Here is a 21,616-nt window from a genome sequence, read left to right on the forward strand (position 1 = left end):
AGTTAGAGCAACTACAAGGCTAGTTAAGTCATGTCACCAAGTACCACGTTCTTCCCATTTTTCTACCCTGCCATCATGAACTCACTGGTTTTGCCCTCAGGCTTTTACTTTCATGGTTACAAGATGGGTTCAGTAATTCAAGCATCACATTCTCATACACATATCCAAAGACAGGAAGAGAGAATCTCCCTTCCTTGTGTCCGTTATGAAGAAGAAGCAAACTTTCCAAAAGCCCCGCCTAACTGTATCATGTGCTCACTCCTAAACCAAGAACATGCGAGGTACTGGATCATCATGATAATCTTTTTTTTTTTTTTTTGTGAGGAGGACTAGCCCTGAGCTAATATCCGATGCCAATCCTCCCCTTTTTTCTTGAGGAAGACTGTCCCTGGGCTAACATTCGTGCCCATTTTCCTCCATTTTATATGGGACGCCAACACAGCATGGCTTAACGAGCCGTGCATCGGTGCGTGCCCCGGATCCGAACCTGTGAATCTCCGGCTGCCGCAGTGGAGCTCGCACACCCAACTACTGTACCACAGGACGGCCCCATCGTGATAATCCTTGACTAAGAAAAACGTTTGGGGCTTGAGCCGGTCCCAGTTCCTCCTAACACTTAAATCAAACCAAGGTGCTGTTAGCAAAGACAAAGAGAAGGCAAACAAAACTGTGCCACAACCACCATGCAAAGATACCGTGAAGATCATATATAATCTAAGTGAAATGCCTAGCAGTCTATCTTCTATCTGCTCTGTTATTTTTTTCACTTCTTGATATAATTTAGCCTAATTTCCAACCCCCAAGTTTGTTAAATTCAGTAGGTTATACTAAAGTATCTCATTCAATTTCATATTTATTATGAATAGCAAACAGATTCCACAATTTACAATCAATTTTGTGCCTTAAGTGTTACCACAAAACTTCTATGAACTAACTTTCCAATGGCTGGCTTTGTTTCCAGGCAGAGAAGACTCTGAACTAAAATATTTCCAAAGGTTGAATCAAATCTTATCGACAACAATGTTAAGCCATTTCTAAAAGTACACTTCTAAAATAAACAACAAACAGTTCCCTTTAAGAAAATCAACACCACAATTTATCTAACCTATACTCAAGTGCCCCTTTTCATTAAAGGTAGCTGAGTTCTCAGGGTACCATGCAGGGGATAGAAAATTTCTTTTTCACCTCCAAATGTCAAACTAGTTAGGTATCTTTATAAGATCAACCAAAACTTTAATCACAGTCAATACGCTAGTAAAAACTTGCTTTTATTCTTAACTTTTTCAGTTCATTAATGGCTTCATGATGCTATTCTTCCATGCTAAGACTTTTATCACAGATTTTGAAACACTCTATAAGCTCACTGTTGACATTTTTTCTTCTGGCATTAAATAGAAATAGAGACAACTAGGCAGGCAGGCAGAGAGAGAGACAGATATCAATTACTATAAAAAATGTATTATCTACTTTTCTGAATAACATTTTTGAAGTTTTAGTATTCAAACTAAATATTTAGGTGTTTTACATATCTATGTATAATAGAGGAGGAATCACATTTTTGCAAGATACTCTCCTTAAATCCACGTACAACTCCCCAAGAAATTATGTGAAGCTAGTCTCTGTTTGTACAATGTGTAAAATACAGGATAAGAGCAACAAAGATATTATACTGGCAAGTAACAACTTCAAAAGTGAGGTTCTAGGGCGTTAAAATTTGTTCCCCATAAAACAGCACTGTTAATAGCAATGAGAAAACAGATGGGCCAGATGGGCAGAGCAAAGAATTAAGAGCTCCCTTTTAGATATGCTCAATTTGAGAAGCTGCAGAAATCTTGCCCAAAAGATAAAACACAAACTGGATAGAGGCTGACATAAACATTACCTGTTTGGTCCCCACATGCGCACACACACATACACACACATCACAATGTTATAGAACAAATGCACATTTATTCATGAACTACCAGTTCTCCAGCAGGAGAACACAGTTACTCCTATACTTAGCCAAAGGTAAACTTTCTATATTGGTGGGATTAGCATGATGCTCCAGGAGAGAGTCTTAAGGAAAGAAGCAATCACGAGATAGTCTGATACGCCAAATAAACCCTGGAGACTACTGACGTAACCAACGGTAGTCACAGGCAAACAGATCATACTCACATCCAAACTCAGTGACTATTTAAGGCTAAAGAGAAAATGCAGAAGTAAATGTGGCAAAAGCTGATAAATTTGTGGCTCAGGTCACATGTTTCCCCTCCTTCCCTTTCTCTGGGTCTTCCATGCTGAACAACATACATATATGGGACTGAACACGCTCGTGATGTATGTATGTAGAGGAAAATATTCTGAAATGTTATCTATTGAGCAAGTGCCTATCTTTACTTAGGGAGACAATTCTTCATGGGTTTCTAGATAACTTGCCAGCCAAAGTAGTGACTGACTGTGTTGTGGACCATCTTTTCAAGGATGTTGGTACAGCACACAGCCTTGGAAGACAATGACCCTTCTAGAACAAAGAGCAGGTTTGTTTGCTTTCCAGTTTAATAAAGATAATGTCTTCCTCTAGGGCAAAGGTCAAACAAGCTTACAGTCCATTATAAAAGACCTGAGTTCCCTGAGCTCAAGGGTCCTCTCCTGCCACAAACTCACCTACATTTGTAGGTGTCATCTAGCCTGCGTCACCAGCACCAATGCTGATACTCTGGCAATTCTATTGCTGTGGGTAATAAGCTGTCCATCATCCGTGAAACTGCAGCACGCTAAGCCTTCACAGTTCTTGACGAGCAACTTTGGCCATTTGAAGTAACACCTTTCATTTCCAATCCCTCTTCAAGGAGTTATTGTACACAAAATCTCACCTAGATCAAACAACTGCCTAACATCAACATAGTCTGCGTATATGTGTACACGTGTATATTCATATCAATTTAATTACTATGCATTTCTTAAAATTGTGCTCATATGTTTGCAAACTTTTTCTTCTACTTAAGGTCTTTGCTTAAAGATAAAATCCACTGCTTAACTCCATCCTCTCCCTTTTTATCATTTGTTAGGATAGAAAAGTCTCTATTTCATGGCTATACCACTAAAAGTTAACCAGATTTATACATCTCAGTGGAAAATGTGCTTAAAACATTAATGATGGGCTGGGCTGGTGGCATAGTGGTTAAGTTTGCACACTCCACTTCGGCAGCCTGGCGTTCTCAGGTTCAGATCCGAGGTGCGGACCTACACACCGCTTATCAAGCCATGCTGTGGCACACATCCCACATATAAAGTAGAGGAAGATGGGCATGGATGTTAGCCCAGGGCCAATCTTCCTCAGCAGAAAGAGGAGGATTGGCAAATGGATGTTAGCTCAGGGCTGATCTTCCTCAGCAAAAAACACCATTAATGACATGAAGTTATGTCAGAGGCAACTGAAACATTTCATTTAGGCAATCATATTACTTCTCTCAAAAATATTTATGAGCTGCTCTATTTCTCATATTGCATATTCATTGTCACCTAGCTATCATAGCCTATTAGCTAATCATTTTCTTTGCAGGAAGGATAAATTATTATAATAGCTGCTTTTGATGATGGCAAAGTCAATAAGTCTACTGGAATCAAGAGAATTTGAACTCTTTTTATTTTATCACAAGAGGTCATTATAGATTAAAACAATTCTAAATGAAGCTGATTAACTGATAAGTGTTAATGATGTGGGAAACAGAAACTATCAAAATAAAAGAAACCCATGATGCACTAGAAATGCAAATGACAGATATACTAGTAAGAAGCTAAAGTCTCCCACAATTTCATATCACTTAACATGAATGAAAATTCAAAAATTAGTTTTTAATGACTGTATTCAGTGTAATTAAGGAAAGTGACTATAAAAATCTCCAATGTTCTTTGCCTATTCATTTAACTATTTCTCTTGACTACATTCTTAAATAGAGACTACAACAAAACTAATTATTTTTTAACAAATGAAAACATCTTCATGAAGAAACAGTCATACACATATATATGTAGACACACACATATACACAAATCCATGAATACCACTAATTCTTCCATAATGCAAAAATCTCCTGAGAAGTTTTCAAACATTAAGAGTTTAGAATTCTCAGTGTTTCATAATAAAATAAGCAATAAACAATTTATTCTAGTAACCACACAATTTACTATTATAAAGTCAGTTTATTTAGCAAAAAAATTCATTTGAAAAAAAATTTTCTAATTTTATGATCTTGTCATCCTGTCTCATGCTTTCATTTAAATGAGGAACACATAATAATAGTTACCAGTTATTGCATTTGCTATGTTCTAAACATTGCACTAAGCACTTTATATACATAGTCTTATTTAATCCCAAAGACAACCCTGAGATGTAGGTATTATATCTGTATTTTAAAACAAAGAAACTAAAATTCAGATGTTAAGTAGTTTGTCTGATGTAATACAATTAGATAGGGGCTGATCCGTAATTGGACCATCTGTCTGACTCAAAAACCTATGGTGGCAACTACTACTGTCATAACTATTACTTCCTCAAAAGCAAATAATGTCCATTCATGATCCCAGGTTCAATTTTAGGCTTCAATTTGGCTTCCCCAGAATGAAAGAAGACACTGCTCATGGCAAGTCAACTACTCTGGTACTCATGTGAGTAATATTTATTGTAGTAAATTAAGTTCCAACTGCTCTCCTTTCTGGTTCAGTGGAGTCAAATCTTATACTGGGCATCACGTTCTAAACTCAGCAAAGAAGAAAGAAGCCATATATGGTCAAAACAACCCTGGACCACCCCTAGAAAAGTACCACACTGGTGATCAACCGCTTTTCAATATTTCCAATAAAAAATGCTTTTTTCCCAGTATTAAAAGAGATGAGTTTTTGAAATGAGTACCATATACAGAACTGGCCTACATTTCAGAGATATGCATGCTCATTGTGTAAATTATTAAAACACCAACTATTTGTTATTTTGCTCTTCTTTTCCTTAAATAAAATATGTGTATTTTACAATACCACCATATATTAGTATCAGGCTCTCCTGCTTAAGAAAAATAAAAGCATCTTTTCTTAATCTTCAACAATTTTCTCCCTAATTTTTCATTTTTAAAATGTTTCATAAAAATATTTTAATGGGAAGAGTTATCATAATTTATATTTAATTATACTAAATTAAATATTTTCATATGTTAAAGTAGCCTTACACCTGGAGATGCTAAGATGCTTTGAACATGTACACTTTTTAGACTTCTTTTTAGATTTTTTTCTTTCAATTGAAAGTTACTGTAGTCATAGGGATCTTTCTAGGAGATAAAATATCAGAATTTCCACGGAATTCTTTACCATTTTTTATCTCCCTCCGCTCTGGTAATCCACAAAAAAAAAAAAACTACTTTTTAATCTCCTTTCTCAAGAACAACTATAAAATGTAACTCTTAGAATACCAAGTGTAAGAAAATATATCTTTAACTTCTATTTGTAAATATAGTTTTAATTTAACAGTGGTTCTTCCCTAAACCTCCTACCAGAACTCCACAAAGAATTCTGGATGGCCTACTTTCATGTTAAAATTAAAAAGCTAAAGGGAAGAAGTTAATACTGAGTTCAGAGTTGTTTCAGGCAAACAAAGAGAAAGAAAATCAGAATTATTTCGCATGAGAGGCTGTCTTTTCACTCTCTCTACTCAGTTATCAAGAAACCTGAGGTAATATTTTAAACCCGAAGTAGATTGTGAACCACGTCTGTGTACAACTTCACCAGGAAAAATCATCTTGAATTATATAAAGAGACTACTCTTACTAAAATGATGTGCAATTAGAAACTTCACATTTCCAAAACTGAATTTTTTCTGATCCGTCACAAACAACTCGACAACTACTTTAAATACAGTCACTTCAACGCTTGCCCTCATCCAAGTTATTAGAGAACTAAGATTGAAATCAGGTGATCTGCACTTCACACATACATCCGCATCACTTAGATAATGAGATATTATTCTCACAATTATACATTGAGTACAACATAAAGAAAAATAAACATGTATCTTTAAAAATGTATAATTAAGAACACAGAATAACTTAAAACATTCTCAATATGCTCTGTTGCCTCTTGAAAAGGATAACGAACGGAGCCGAGTTACGAACATAAGGGACAAATAGTTCCCGAAGATTTGCAAATACTCCTCAAGGGTATTTTCACATCCAACGCATCCCTTTTAGCGACTCAAGGGCCCAAAAGTCGGCCTCCGACTGAGGCTCAAAGCGCCCCGGCTCTGAAAGATGTGAGGTGCTCAGGCGCAGAGTCAAGGGGATGCTTTGCCGTTTTTGAGAAAGCAACGGGCTAACCCCACATCTGAGTCTCTGGGGCCCAAAAGACTCATCCAAAAGCCTCCCAACGCTTCGGCTCCCGCCCCCAGGCCGCCTCGCCCACGCCCGGCGGCCCGGCTGCCTAGCAACGCGGCGCGGCTGCCTAGCAACACGGCCCGCCCCGACCCGCCCCAGCCCGCCGCGGGCCGCCCCGGCCCAAGGGGGAAGGCCAAGGAGATGCGTTTTACCTCCTTTTTCTTCTGTCCTCCCCCGAGCTGGATGCAGAGGAGCAGCAGGAGGAGGAGAAAGGGGAAGCTCCCGGTGGGCAGGTACCGCGGCCGCCGCCCCGCCTGCCTCCGGCGTGAAGGAGCGCCCCTGGCACCCATCGCCGCAGGGCAGTGTCTCCTCCACGCTCGGTAACCGTGCGCGCCCAGCTCCTACCGGCGCCCCACACCTGCCAGGCCAGCCGCCGGGGGCCCCCCGCCCGTGCCCTCGTGGGTGCCTGTGGTTACGGCAGGGAGACGGGTGGCGGCCGCGTCCACGGACGAGGAAGCTGACAGCGCATCCGGTTCACCAGGAGAGGGGACCTGGAAAGGCCGGGATGGGGCAGGAAGTGGGCGTGGCCAGGGCGCCGGCGCCTCCGTGCGCGCCGCGTGCGCTGTGGGCCGCAGTGCCGGTGCTCCCTGAGGGCCGCGCTGCGGGGGCGCGGGGCTCTCGCTCGCCGGCCTGAACCCAACGCTGTTCTCAACGTGCGGCTGAAACCAACACGTACTGGGTCCCAGGAATATGCCTGTTAGTCCAGCGCTTTACCTGGAGCCGCAGACAGGCCTGAGTGCCTTCTTGGATGATGGAGGAGAGCTTTAAGGAATTAGTAAAGACCTGGTCCCTCTAGTCAACGGCAAACTCCGTTCCCATTGGGACATTTTTAGGGCCACAGCTGTGGCTTACTGAGCCCTCTGAAGCCCTCTACAATAATCCAGAGCCTTCCATGGATGCTGCCCGCCGTTCACAGCTGTGTCTTGCAGCCCCAGTTGAGGGTCGTAAAGAGCCAACCCTATACACCACTTCATTCATTCGTTCGTTCATTCATTCAGCATTCATGAAACGCCATACTAGACACTTTGAATGTAAAAATGAATAACATGGTTCAATTCCTGCTCTCTGAACATTTTAAGAACAATAGCAGTGGACTGTTTATTGAATGATATGGGCCAAATACTGTTCTAGTGCCCATATGTACCCTTTTACTCTTCTGCCTCAAGATTTCTTCACTCACTTGTGTCATGAACACCTTTGATAGCCTGATTAAGCCTATAACCTAATCTTAATATTTCTAAATGCTTAAATTAAATACATAGGATTACAAAGGAATCAATTATAATTAAATACCATTATCAAAATTAAAACAATTCACCTCCTTTCACCCCATGGTCAACAAACGTTTGTATTTTGAGAATACTGGAAAGCAATGTAGATGTGAGAACCAATGTATAAACACTCGGACTTCACAGTGTGATTATGTTGACCAAAAGTCACAGAATTGTGAGATACTGGCCAACTGAGTGGCATGAGGGATGTGGATAAATTCTGCGATCACAAGCAATCTAGCAGCATATCTAAGGCAGTTCTAATAAATATGGTAATTTTGAAGTAGTGATGATAAGCAAGATACAAAATATCTGCCACAACTATACTGTGTAATTGTCTGTAATTTCTATAAGAAATAAAGCTATGCGTACTGCTAATACTACTGTGGTTTGTTGTAGTTTGTTACCTGCCTTCATAATTAAAAAAAACAAAATTTTCATGAGAGATTAATAGAAATAAGGGGGTTTTTTTTCCATTCAAGATTCACCAATGCCGTGAAATTTCATGGACTCCAGATTAAGAACTCCTGCTCCACAACAACCCTATCAGATAAGCCCTATTATAACAATTTTCGGTGGAAGAAATTAAGGCCAGAAGATCTAAGTCAAGGTCATACAGCTAGGAAAGGGTGGAGCAGAAATTGAACTTCGGCAGCCTAGCTCCATAGCCATTCTTATACGCTATGCTATGCTGCCTTTTTTTTAAAGGAACTTGCAAATAAATCTCTCTTCTCTGTCTTGCAGGCTTCTGACTTCACACTATTGTGTGAGCATTTTTGCCCACAGTAGCTATCACTCCCAAAAGAATAGCTCCTTGGGTTTTCCTCTACTTTTGTCTGTTTGGAGACTAGAGTAAATTTATAGTGTCTGTCAGCTCGACATCTACATCAAGATATGCTCAAAATCCATCATCTGCCCCTTTCTCTCCCGAGCTCGTCCTAATATCTTTATTGCAGTTAATGGTACCACCATTCTCCTAATTACCAAGCCTCAGAGCCTCAGAGCTGCCTTCCATTTTCTCTATTTGCTCCAACCATGCTGCCATTTATATTCCGTTTCCAAGTTACTCTGCCTTCAGTGTCTTAGGAACGTCTTCCGCTTCTCATTTTGTAACTCTGGCATCCACTACCAAGACATTAGACATCATTATAAGTCCATCCTCCTTCCCTTGTTTACAATCTTACCATCCTTCTCTACCAGACTAATCCAAGACTTCTCAATCCTGCTTCTTTCATTCTATTCTTGGTAAAGCAGCCAGAATGATCCTTTTCATACATAAATCAGTGCAACGTATTTGCTCTGTCCTCAGCATAAAGGGCAAACTCCTTCCCACACCATCAGGACCCCACATCACTTCGCACCTGGCTACCTTTCCAACGTCATTTCCTGCTTTTCTGCATTCTCACTCTGCTCCAGCAGGGCTAGCTTTCTTGTTTTCCTTAAATATGTCAAGCATACTCTGCCTCTCGCTTTCACAATACTGTTCTAATTGGTGAAACCATTTACACATAGTTAGATATGCACATGGCATACTTAATCATTTTATTCAGGTGAAGGCCCAGATCTCCTAAAATGTCATCTCCTCATCTCTCAGACCATCCTGCCTTACTCCTTACCCTTCACTCACACCCCTTAACTTTTTTACAGCACCTGATGAATAAATGAAAAGCAGTAGGATATATTGGAGTATATGAGGAAGCCATTGGTTTAGAACTAATTCAGCCTGATGTTGTTTTTCCAGAAAGGCCTGACGTGGCCTATTGAGCATGCATTGTACATCTGCCTTAAACATTTACAGTGTCCCAAAGCCAAGAATGATGCCCTTAAAGAGAGAGATCTTGCCTCCCCCATATCAGCATTTCTTTAAGGATAAGCATTTCTCTCCAGAAACTAAGGATCAGTTACTGACCTGCTTTAACTTGTCATGTGACCACTGACCTGCTGACCCACCACTGCTCACCTTGTGACCACTGAGCAAAGCATCTCATGACAGTAGTCAAAGAGACAGTCCTGTCCCATGTGAGGTGTGCTCTTTATTCCAAGATGGTATATAACCACTCTGTGCACTCCACTTCTTCAGTGAGCTTCCTTCCTTGGTGGAAAAGTTCTCCTGGGCTATAGTCCTCAAATTGGCTTATAATAAACTCACCCCAATTTTGATTTATAGATTGATTATGGATTATTTGCATAGACAAACCTAACACTATCTGAAATTATGCTACTGTATTCATTTATTTCTAGTCTCCCCATTAGGATGTAAACTCCATGAGACAGGGGCTTTTCATCCACACTGTTTAGAATAATCTCTGTTTTACATTTTTTATGGTATCCATTGCTAACTGACATTATGCTTTTGTATTCATTTATCTGTCTTTCCCCATTAGAATGTGAACTCCACAAAGGCAGGGGCTTTATTTTCTCCATCTTTGAGTCCACACTACACGGAATAGTGCCTTCGTTGAATAGGTGGATGAATCCAGCTATTCTCTGTTTATTCACTAAAGTACAGCACTAATCACATCATTGTCCTTAGTCCACAGACTCTCATTAGCTCTTCACTGGGTTCAATAGGAGTTCAAAACTTTTCACTGGGTTCAAAACTCTCGATAACGACTCAGAGCCAAATCAAATCTTTTATCCTTGCTCCAACACTGCAGCCTTCAAACCGGAGTGTGTGCCAAGGACCACATAGACAAATGGTTTGAAGAGAGTTAATTTCCAAAATCTCAACTATCATATGTATTTTCCTAAAATTGATGGACTCAGAAAAAATGCCGTGAAGGCTGACTCTTAGATGTTCTCCTTGCCCATCTTTCTTAGGACAATTGCCTTTTCTCTCTTTGCAAAAGAAAGATATCTCTCTCACCCATTCTGAGTGGTGTGCTAAGGTGTGCTGCCCCCACAGGGGATTTTAAAAACTCCAGGGCAGCAAACTAAAGGACGCTTCCAAGTATTTGTATAGGTGTTGAAAAAGTGAGTGATTCTAATGATCTAGCAAAAATACTTTTGCTAATCAGAGGTTTTCAATTTTTTGCTTTCAACAATATTGAAGGAGAAAATAATCCAGTTGTCAGCTATAGATCATTAAAAAAAATTGGGGGCATAGAATGCTATGTAATTTTTGGCACATCACTCAAAAGAAGTTCAAAGAATTGAGGGATACTGTGATAACAGATTCCTTCTATTCCTTGGTTTCTTAGCACTTAATATAAACAAAAATTAAAAATAAGAACAAAGTGATGCTGAATATTATCTCATTCTAGCAATAATTAATATTTACCCACAGATACGTAAACTAATTTTTAAAAACCTTAATTATTTCTATAAGTAATGTTTTCCCAATACAATTTTGCTTTTCATGTTTATTACTATTTTCTCAAATTCATAATATATGTTGTTATTTTGATCAATTGGGTACTGTTAATAACTAATGATAACTCAGTGCAAAAGATAAATTTTAATATGGACTTATGGTCACAGAAGTTTATTTAAATCAAATTTCAACTTATACAACACTTTTTTGCAGAGAAGATTGACTTTCAAGCATAAAAAAATCAATAAAAGACTTTCAAGCATAAAAAAATATATATTAGGATAAAATTCTATGAGATTATACTGCCAGTGGGAGAGTAAATTGGTTCACCTACCTTGAAAAACTATTTGGCAGTATCTACTAAAGCTGACTACACCTCCCCATGACCCAGCAGTTCCATATAAACATATATTCCCCAAATGACATGTACAAAATTGTATAACAGCTTTATTCATGAAAGCCCAAAGCTAGAAAGAGACAAAATATCCATCAACAGTAAAACAGATAAATAACTTGTGATATAGTTATACTGTATATCAATAAAAACGAACTGAGGACATCTATACATAATATGAATGAATTTGACAACGTAAAGATCCAGACACAAAACTAATGTATCGAGGGTTGTGGAAATAAACGAAGACCAACCAAATGAGAACAGGCAAAGTCTAGTTATTCAGAGCTTGCCATAGCAAGGGAGTCAGCTACCATCACTTAAGTTTGGCCGGAGACTCACAGGCAGGCAGAGGAGTAGAAAAGATTAATAGTAGAAAAAGGGAAGGCTTTAGGTGTGCTCTGAGTGGAGGTCTGTTGGCATGGGGGAAAGCTGTAGTTGGCCCAGTAGAAGCGAGGCATCTTACGTGATTGGCTAGAGGTGCATATTTAGCTTTCTCTAGTTGGTCCTAAGTAGGAAGCAGGGACAAAAATTAGGGAAGCTGCCAGTTATTAATCAAGTCCTTATTTGGCGCCAATTTTTACAGAAGTAATTGTTTGGCTTCCTGGATGGCTACTAAAGATAACAGTCTGACTTCCTACTCGTCCAACTTATAGCAGGCTGGCTTCATGGGTTATGAGAGATAAGGGGTTGGTTTCCTGGGCAGGTTACTGCAGGTTGTGAGTCAGAGCTCTATTTTTATATATGGTCTTGCCATTGTTGGATAGTATATTCAGTATTTCAGGTTAGAAGTCAGGGCAGTGAAAGAGGGCCCAAGAGAGGGCCCTGGGGTGCTAGAAATATTCTACCCTCTATTTCTTGATCTGAGTGCTGGTTATTACATGCGTATATGTTCTTTGTAAAAAATTATTGAACCATAAACTTATGATTTATGTACATACCCTATATTTCAATACAAAATTTACTTTTTAATAAAGAATTTCTTAAAAAGTATGTATTTAAAATCCCCTTGGAGTCAATAAAATGGAAATACAAGTTCAGGAGGATAAAAAGGTAAAATAAAATATTTAACTGTTAAAAAGAAGAGCTCCTTCTTGTTTGTTAGTTTGTTTTGTAATGGATAACGATGGCTATCAGTTCCATTACTTTGGAAATATTCAAAAGCATGCTGTGACAGTTTTATTTTTAAAATGTCAATATTTATAACTTATTGGAAATTTTATTCTTTGCAACTATTTAAACTTATGATGAAAAATTTTAGATGTTCACTTTAGAATGTACAAAGGGGGGCCGGCACAGTGGTGCAAGCAGTTAAGTGCGCGTGCTCCGCTGTGGCGGCCTGGGGTTCACTGGTTCAGATCCCGGGCGCGCACAGACGCACCGCTTGTCAAGCCATGCTGTGGCGGCGTCCCGTATAAAATAGAGGTAGATGGGCATGGATGTTAGCCCAGGGCCAGGCTTCCTCAGGAAGAAGAGGAGGATTGGCAGATGTTAGCTCAGGGATGATCTTCCTCACAAAAATAAAAAAATAAAAGAATGTACAAAGGGATATCTAGTCTTTCTTTTCTTTTTTATTTTATTTTATTTTTTTTGGTGGGGGAGATTGGCCCTGAGTTAATATCACCAAGCATGGCTTGACGAGCAGTGTCTAGGTCCGTGCCCAGGATCCAAACTCACGAACCCTGCAGCATTGAAGTGGAGCACACAAACTTAACCACTACGCAACCGGGCCAGTCCCTACTCGTTCATATTGTTTTAGGGGGATATTATCAAAGCATTTTGAAGACCACATTCTGCACATTCCTGCCTCTATCACTGTTGCATCCTTGTGAAATGACCTCATCTACATTTCTTGCCCTTCAAAATCTTGCCCTTTCTTCAGTGCACAACTCAAATGTCACCTCCTTTGTGATTCCTGATTCCTAGCCAAAAGCAGTCGTCTCCCCTTTGCCTCCATATATATTTGTAAGTTGCTTGTTTAAAAACACATATTTAGAGCCAGCCCTGATGGCCTAGTGGTTAAAGTTTGGCACTCTCACTGCTTCAGTGGCCTGGGTTCGTGTCCAAGTTGCAGAACCACACTACTCATCTGTCAGTTGCCATGCTGTGGCAGTGGCTCACATACAAGAACTAGAAGGACCTACAACTATGATATACAGCTATGCACTGGGGCTTTGGGGAGGGAAAAAAAAAAAGAGAAAGATTGGCAACAGAAGTTAGCTCAGGGCAAATTATTCCCCGAAAAAAAAAAACCCACATATTTAGTATTTGATATAGGTGTCAGAGAATACGAGATATAAGTCATAGGTATCTAAAGACAAAAAATAGTTACGGGTAATCTTGTCAAAACACCCTGCAATAAACAATAATGATTACTAGGAACTAATTTTTCTTTCAAAAATAAGTAATCTTTTCAAAAATGGTTTGAGAGGACATAACAACACAATATTTTTGTGACAAAAATGAACTGCTAATCTAGGCATAAAATAACATGGTGATTTTACAGAATAAAGATTAAAGTTATAATTTTACTCCTTTTGTACATTATTCTTGAAAGAATATGTAGTAAAAGATGTATTAATATACCTTGCCATATATGTATTTAGGCATTCACAGATAGAGAATGCATAAATCTGTAAATTAAGCTTTTAACTATAGCTTTAAAATATAATCTATCTATATTAAATAAAACAATGTACATATCATAATAAATATACCATATGCATAGACTATAACTTTCTTAATAAACAAAAAAATTACATGCACTATTTTGTATACATATTTGTATATCTTTAGTATCAGAGCACCTAGAATAGTCAACTATTTACATTAATTACCATGTTTAACCAAGGTAACCATTTTTCTTTTCTCCAGACACAAGAGAAAACTAGAAGACGGAAAAGCAAGAACTGTTTTGCTATCTTTTCTTCATGAGCACTAATTTCTTATTTTATATTAAGGTGGCAAAAGTAAATACTTATTTATATATATAAATATATACATAAACTCAAAGGCATTTCCATGTTTTGCTCATGTGATTAGAGAGTTGCAACTCTCAGTCCCTCCCCATGACCTCTGAGGGAAGAGAGAAGGCCCGGAAGTTGGATCAGTTGCCAATTGCCGATAATTTAATCAGTCATGCCTATGTAATGAAGCCTCCACAAAAACTCAAAAGAACTGAGTTCAGAGAGCTTCTGGGTTGGTGAACACGTAGAGATTCCAAGAGAATGGTATGCTTAGAGAGGGCATGGAAATTCTGCGCCCCTTTCCTCATACATTGCCCTATGCATCTCTTCCATCTGGCTGTTCCTGAGTTATAGTTATAGTAAACCAGTAATCTAGTAAGTAAAATGTTTTTCTGAGTTCTGTGAGCCACACTAGCACATCAATGAAACCCAAGGAGAGGGTCATTGGAACCTCCAATCTGTAGCTGGTAGGTCAGGAGCCAGGTGTTAACCTGGGTTTGTGACTAGAATCTGAAGGGGGATGGGAGGAAGAGGTCTTGTAGGACTGGGCCCTTAACCTGTGAGATCTGTTGCTATTTCTGGGTAGATAGTGTCAGAATTGAGTTGAATTGTAGGACACCCCAGTTGGTGTCTGAGAATTGCTTGGTGTTGTGGAAAAATCTCCACCACACATTGGATTAGGTGCAGAACTCTTTTAGTGATCAATGTTTTTTTCTGTTTCTTACTTAAAAAATTATCCAGGCACTCAAAGATTATTTACTAGTTAGCTTAATCATATGTCTAAGGCAGTGCTATCAATAGAACTCTCTGTGACTATGGAAATGTTCTATATCTGTAATGTCGAATATGGCAGCCACTGGCCATATGTGACTATTGAGCACTTGAACTGTGGTTAGTGCAACTGAGGAACTGAATATTTAATTTATTTCATTTTAATTTATTTAAATTTACATAGCTACAGTGGCTATTATAGTAGCTGCTACTGTCCTGAATAGTTTAAGGTCTTAAAGTTAGTTAAGAACCTGAAATGTAATCTTAATTAATACATTAAGTCCTTGTGATTAGCAGCATTGTAAAAATTTCATAAAATTAAACTTTTAAAAGGACGTCCATTATTATCATTCTGTTTATTTAAATATATTTATTTTTATACGTTTTTAATTGTTAAAAAAGTCATGAGGGGACAGCCTAGTGATGTAGTGGTTGGGCTCGAGTGCTCCACTTCAGTGGCCTGGGGTTCATGGGTTCGGATCCCGGGCGTTGACCTACACACCTCTTGTCAAGCCACACTGTGGTGGCATCCCACATACAAAATAGAGGAAGATTGACACAGATGTTAGCTCAGGGACAATCTCCCCCAAGCAAAAAGAGGAAGATTGGCAACAGATGTTAGCTCAGGGCCAATCTTCCTCACCAAAAAAAAAAAAAAAAGTCATGAAATCAATAATAATGTACTTAACTCACAAAATGAGTTTAGGGAATTTAAACCATATGAAAATTAACCCTGGTCTTTTATAAATCTAAATGTTGTGTGATATTATTTTTATGTGGTAAACTAAATTTTACAAACCCTTCAAATAATACCAAAAGTTATTCTCTTTTATTGGAACTAAGGTCTTTTTTTTCAAATCTCATAATTACAGCAATGAAGGCTATTAAGTAAATGCATTTTTCAGCCTCCACAATTTTTAAAATAAATGTAACACAATGACATTTTTCTTTTTTTAACACCATTTTCAGTGTTTATCTACACTAGATATTCCCAGAGTGCATGCATACCAACAAAATGATTTTTGTCATTTATCACTCTTTAAAATGTCCCAAGAACCAGAAAAAGAGACGGAGAGAAACAGAAATAGAAAATAAGAAGTGAGAAGCCAACATCAGACAAATATTAAATTATCACTATAAAAGGCTAATTATCTCCTATCTGCAAGGAGAGAGGACAAAGTTTAGACGCAGGAAAACCCATTTTGACATATGTATATAGACACAAAAGAGAAAGAGAGTCCTTGACAATTTTATCAAGCCATACAATTTAAAAGCCACGGATTATTGGACTCTGAAGTATAGAAATGAGATGGAAGAGGCGTCTTCTACATGAAAAGTAATCTTTCTGTTGTAGACAAAACAATATCCCCATTGGTGTTTCTTCCCCTTTTGTTCTAAGGGAGCTATCAAATGACATCTTGCTAATGTCAAAAGTTCCCCCAGTGGTCATTGCAATCCCAAATTATCTCTGGGAAATTTCACCAGTCAGAGGGTAAGTATACATCATATTTAGAAAATATAAAGGAAACGTGTTTGGCCTGAAAGAGGTGCCATTTTAGATTGAGAAGGTCTCAGGAGATCTGCAATAGTCAGTAAGTTTGGTCCTTGTGCAACCTGGTGGCTCTGGAACTTATCCTGATCAGGCGGCAGACAAAACCCCTTGACTCTGGGCAGATGAAACTAAATAAAATTATTTCTCACAAGACTGAGGGAAAACTTCTTACAAGATTTTGAAATGGTGACTAAAGCACTTTTACCCAAAGAACATGAAGATACCTTCTAAACTTCTCCTTTCTCAGCACTGGCTCAAGGATGGACTTATCAGGTCTATGTCCATCCCCTTGTATGTCCTTTTCCTCATATAGACTAAACAAGCAGATCATAGAAGTGAATACCAGGCCAGAGAACAATTCATCAAGAAACAATATAAATCTGATCATACAACCAAAAAGTCCCAAGAGAACTTATTCCTAAGTAAATAAAGTGAAATAAACCCAGTGCTGAAGAGTCACAATGAGATATTAATCAGAGCTCAATTCAGAGTGAAATTAACCTCCCATCCATGGCCAGGGTGACACCTTGAACACTTGAACAGATAGAGATTTCAAGGGGCCTCCAATATGCACGTTATTACTGAATCTAGTGTCCTGGTCCAACAGTGAGGGGCTCAGCCGAACCTTGGTGGAACATCCATTTCTGTTAGTATCCTTCAGCTAAAGATCACACCTGAAGTGGAACCAAGTTGAGTTTATCAGCTCATTGCAAACGAGAAAGATAGCTCACGGTGAGGAATTGTGGAGAATCTCAGTAAGAGAGTGTTAGAAGAGATTTATTATAGGATTTAGGCTTTTTTTTTTTTTGCTAAGGAAGATTCACCCTGAGCTAACATCTGTTGCCAATCTTCCTCTCTTTTGTATGGCTTCTCATCTTGTGCAAAATTATCTTAATTTCCTAGTCAAAAAAATCGTAGGATTCTTATGAGGATTAAATTAAACAATACATATAAAGGAATTATTACAAAGTTCAGAATATATAAACTCTAAATTAATATCTGCTATTGTCATCATCATTTACCATTACATTGAATATACGCTTCCTTCCCCCCTACTGAATAGTAAACACCTTAAGCTTTATTTCTCTTTGTACTCCCTACACCAATTTGTACTCCGTACACGAACACAACACAAACTAGAGTGTTTGGGAGCATGGCTTCTGGAGCTGGACTCTTTACTCTACCTTTTAACTAGCTGTGTGGCCTTAGGCAGATTACATCACCTCTCTGTTCCTCAGTTTCTTTATTTGTAAAATGAAGATAATAATAGTACTATGAAGATGAAAGAAGTGCATACATGTAAAGTATTTAGAAGAGTGCCTAACACATTGTAAATGCTACATATTAACTCCCATTGTGGTTGTAGGTGCTCGATAAATATTTAACTGAATCCACACATGAACTCATCTACTCTACCAGACACTAGGGTAAATACAGGAGTAGGGGCAAGAAAGAAAAGAAATCCTTGCCTAGAAACATGCATAGATATCAGCATGTTTCCATTGGAGGGAGGAGCCGATCAGTGACGTGTCAAACTGTCCCTCTAGCTGCTGTGTGGAGAAGACACTACCAGGGAGCAAGGATGTGAGCAGAGACCTCAGCCCCACATTCTTAGTACTGTGTATGTTGTAATACAGGAGCATAAGAACTATTTTCCCAAAAACTATTATAGAAATGCCCATATGGATTATACAGAGGGAAGTACAAAGGGAATGTCCCTAGAGCTCCAAGAAACACAGTTTAAAAACCAATGGTTGGAAATATTTGGCACTAACATTTAATCCTAGGCGCCTTTTCTCATTTTCCTAAATATATTCATTTGTTAGATAGTATATCTAAGTAATTTTAACAATGGGCTATTAAAACAAGTGTTCTGTAATGAGTGTTTCCTAGAAATATTCCAGAATAAAAGTGATTTTGTATATTATGATAAATTGTATTTATTTTTAAACTATATCTTAATAAGTGAAATCTTGAAGTACTATGTCTAGGTAATCAATAGGAATTAAATTATATTTATGAATATTGTTTTTTTTTTATTTTTTGTTTATTGCAGTAACTTTGGTTTATAACATTGTATAAGTTTCAGGTGTACATCATTATACTTCTATTTCTGCATAGATTGCATCATGTTTACCACCCAAATACTAACTACAACCCATCACCACACACAAGTGCCGAATTATCCCTTTTGCCCTCCTCCCTCCTCATTTCCCCTCTGGTAACCACCAATCCAATCTCTGTCTCTATGTGTTTGTTTATTGTTGTTGTTATCTACTACTTAGTGAAGGAAATCATATGGTATTTGACCTTCTCCCTCTGACTTATTTCACTTTGCACAATACCCTCAATGTCCATCCATGTTGTCACAAATGGCTGGATTTCATCGTTTCTTATGGCTGAGTAGTATTCCATTGTGTATATACACCACAGCTTCTTTATCCATTCGTCCCTTGATGGGCACTTAGGTTGCTTCCAAGTCTTGGCTATTGTGAATAACGCTGCAATGAACACAGGGGTGCATGTATCTTTACGCATTGGTGTTTTCAAGTTCTTTGGATAAATACCCAGCAGTGGGATAGCTGGATCATATGGTAGTTCTATCCTTGATTTTTTGAGGAATCTCCATACTGTTTTCCCTAGTGGCTGCACCAGTTTGCACTCCCACCAGCAGTGTATGAGAGTTCCCTTCTCTCCACATCCTCTCCAACACATGTTGTTTCCTGTCTTGTTAATTATAGCCATTCTGACGGGCGTGCATGAGGTGATATCTCATTGTAGTTTTGATTTGCATTTCCCTGATAGTTAATGATTTTGAACATCTTTTCATGTGTCTGTTGGCCATCTGTATATCTTCTTTGGAGAAATGTCTGTTCAGGTCTTTTGCCCATTTTTTAATTGGGTTGGTAGTTTTTTTGTTGTTGAGATGCATGAGTTCTTTATATATTTTGGAGATTAAGCCCTTATCAGATGTATGGTTTGCAAATATCTTCTCCCAACTGTTAGGTTGTCTTTTCGTTTTGTTGATGGTTTCCTTTGCTGTGCAGAAGCTTTTTAGTTTGATGTAGTCCCATTTGTTTATTTTTCCTATTGTTTCTCTTGCCTAGTCAGACATGGTGCTTGAAAAGATGTTGCTAAGACCAATGTTGATGAGCGTACTGCCTATGTTTTCTTCTAGAAGTTTCATAGTTTCAGGTCTTACATTCAAGTCTTTAATCCATTTGGAGTTAATTTTTGTGTATGGTGTACGGTAAGGGTCTACTTTCATTTTTTTGCATGTGGCTATCCAGTTTTCCCAACACCATTTGTTGAAGAGACTTTCTTTTCTCCATTGTATGTTCTTGGCTCCTTTGTCAAAGATTAGCTGTCCATAGATGTGTGGGTTTATTTCTGGGCTTTCGAATCTATGCCATTGATCTGTGTGTCTGTTTTTGTGCCAGTACCATGCTGTTTTGGTTACTATGGCTTTGTAGTATATTTTGAAATCAGGGAGTGTGATACCTCCAGCTTTATTCTTTTCTCTCAGGATTCCTTTAGCTATTCAGGGTCTTTTGTTGTTCCATATAAATTTTAGGATTCTTTGTTCTATTTCTGTGAAAAATGTTGGAACTTTGATAGGGATTGCATTGAATCTATAGATGGCTTTAGGAAGTATGGACATCTTAACTATGTTAGTTCTTCCAATCCAAGAGCATGGAATATCTTTCCATTTCTTTGTATCTTCTTCAATTTCTTTCAGCAATGTTTTATAGTTTTCCGTGTACAGCTCTTTCACCTCTTTGGTTAAGTTTATTCCTAGGTATTTTATTCTTTTTGTTGCAATTGTAAATGGGATTGTATTCTTAATTTCTCTTTCTGCTACTTCGTTGTTAGTGTATAGAAATGCAAGTGATTTTTGTATGCTGATTTTGTATCCTGCAACTTTACCATATTCGTTTATTACTTCTAAAAGTTTTCTGGTGGATTCTTTAGGGTTTTCTATATATAAAAACATGTCATCTGCAAATAGTAAGAGTTTCACTTCTTCCTTTCAAATTTGGATCCCTTTTGTTTCTTTCTCTTCTGATTGCTCTGGCAAGGACTTCAAGTACTATGTTAAATAGGAGTGGTGACAGTGGGCATCCTTGTCTGGTGTCTGTTCTTAGAGGGATAGCTTTCAGTTTTTCACCATTGAGGATGATATTAGCTGTGGGTTTCTCATATATGGTCTTTATTATGTTGAGGTACTTTCCTTCTATACCCATTATATTCAGAGTTTTTATCATAAATGGATGCTGTATCTTGTCAAATGCTTTCTCTGCATCTATTGAGATGATCATGTGATTTTTATTCTTCATTTTATTAATGTGGTGTATCACGTTAATTGATTTGCGAATGTTAAACCATCCCTGCATACCTGGAATAAATCCCACTTGATCATGGTGTATAATCTTTTTAACGTATTGTTGTATGCGATTTGCTAGTATCTTGTTGGGGATTTTTGCATTGATGTTCATCAGTGATATTGGCCTGTAATTTTCTTTTTTTGTTGTCCTTGTCTGGTTTTGGTATCAGGGTAATGTCGGCTTCATAGAATGAGTTAGGGAGCTTCCCCCCCTCCTCAATTTTTTGGAAGAGTTTGAGAAGGATAAGTATTAAGTCTTCTTTGAATGTTTGGTAGAATTCACCAGGGAAGCCGTCTGGGCCTGGACTTTTATTTTTGGACAGGTTTTTGATTACTGTTTCGATCTCCTTACTGGTGATTGGTCTATTCAAATTCTCTACTTCCTCTTGATCCAATTTTGGAAGGTAGTATGATTCTAAGAATTTATCCATTTCTTCCAGATTGTCGAATTTGTTCGCATATAGCTTTTCATAGTATTCTCTTATAATCTTTTGTATTTCTGAGGTGTCTGTTGTAATTTCTCCTCTTTCATTTCTGATTTTACTTATTTGTGCCTTCTCT

At 38.2% G+C, this 21,616-nt stretch overlaps 1 protein-coding gene across 6 annotated transcripts in view; it reads right to left on the bottom strand.

Annotated features, from left to right (window-relative positions):
- Positions 1-21,616, bottom strand: part of TUSC3 (tumor suppressor candidate 3) — a 412,886-nt gene that overhangs the window by 248,891 nt on the left and 142,379 nt on the right. For 3 of the 6 annotated variants that reach the window (XM_058525099.1, XM_058525102.1, XM_058525098.1), the window contains exon 1: positions 6,557-6,892. The exons of 1 other annotated variant lie outside the window; for it this stretch is intronic. In XM_058525099.1, the coding sequence (XP_058381082.1) occupies positions 6,557-6,694 (138 nt within the window). In that variant the 5' untranslated portion in view covers positions 6,695-6,892. Of the gene's footprint in view, positions 1-6,556; positions 6,894-21,616 lie in introns of those variants that run through there. 2 more of the 6 variants (XM_058525101.1, XM_058525103.1) reach the window with 2 other exon arrangements.

The sequence above is a fragment of the Diceros bicornis genome, chromosome 29 (assembly GCF_020826845.1).
Source record: "Diceros bicornis minor isolate mBicDic1 chromosome 29, mDicBic1.mat.cur, whole genome shotgun sequence".
NCBI lineage: Eukaryota > Metazoa > Chordata > Mammalia > Perissodactyla > Rhinocerotidae > Diceros > Diceros bicornis.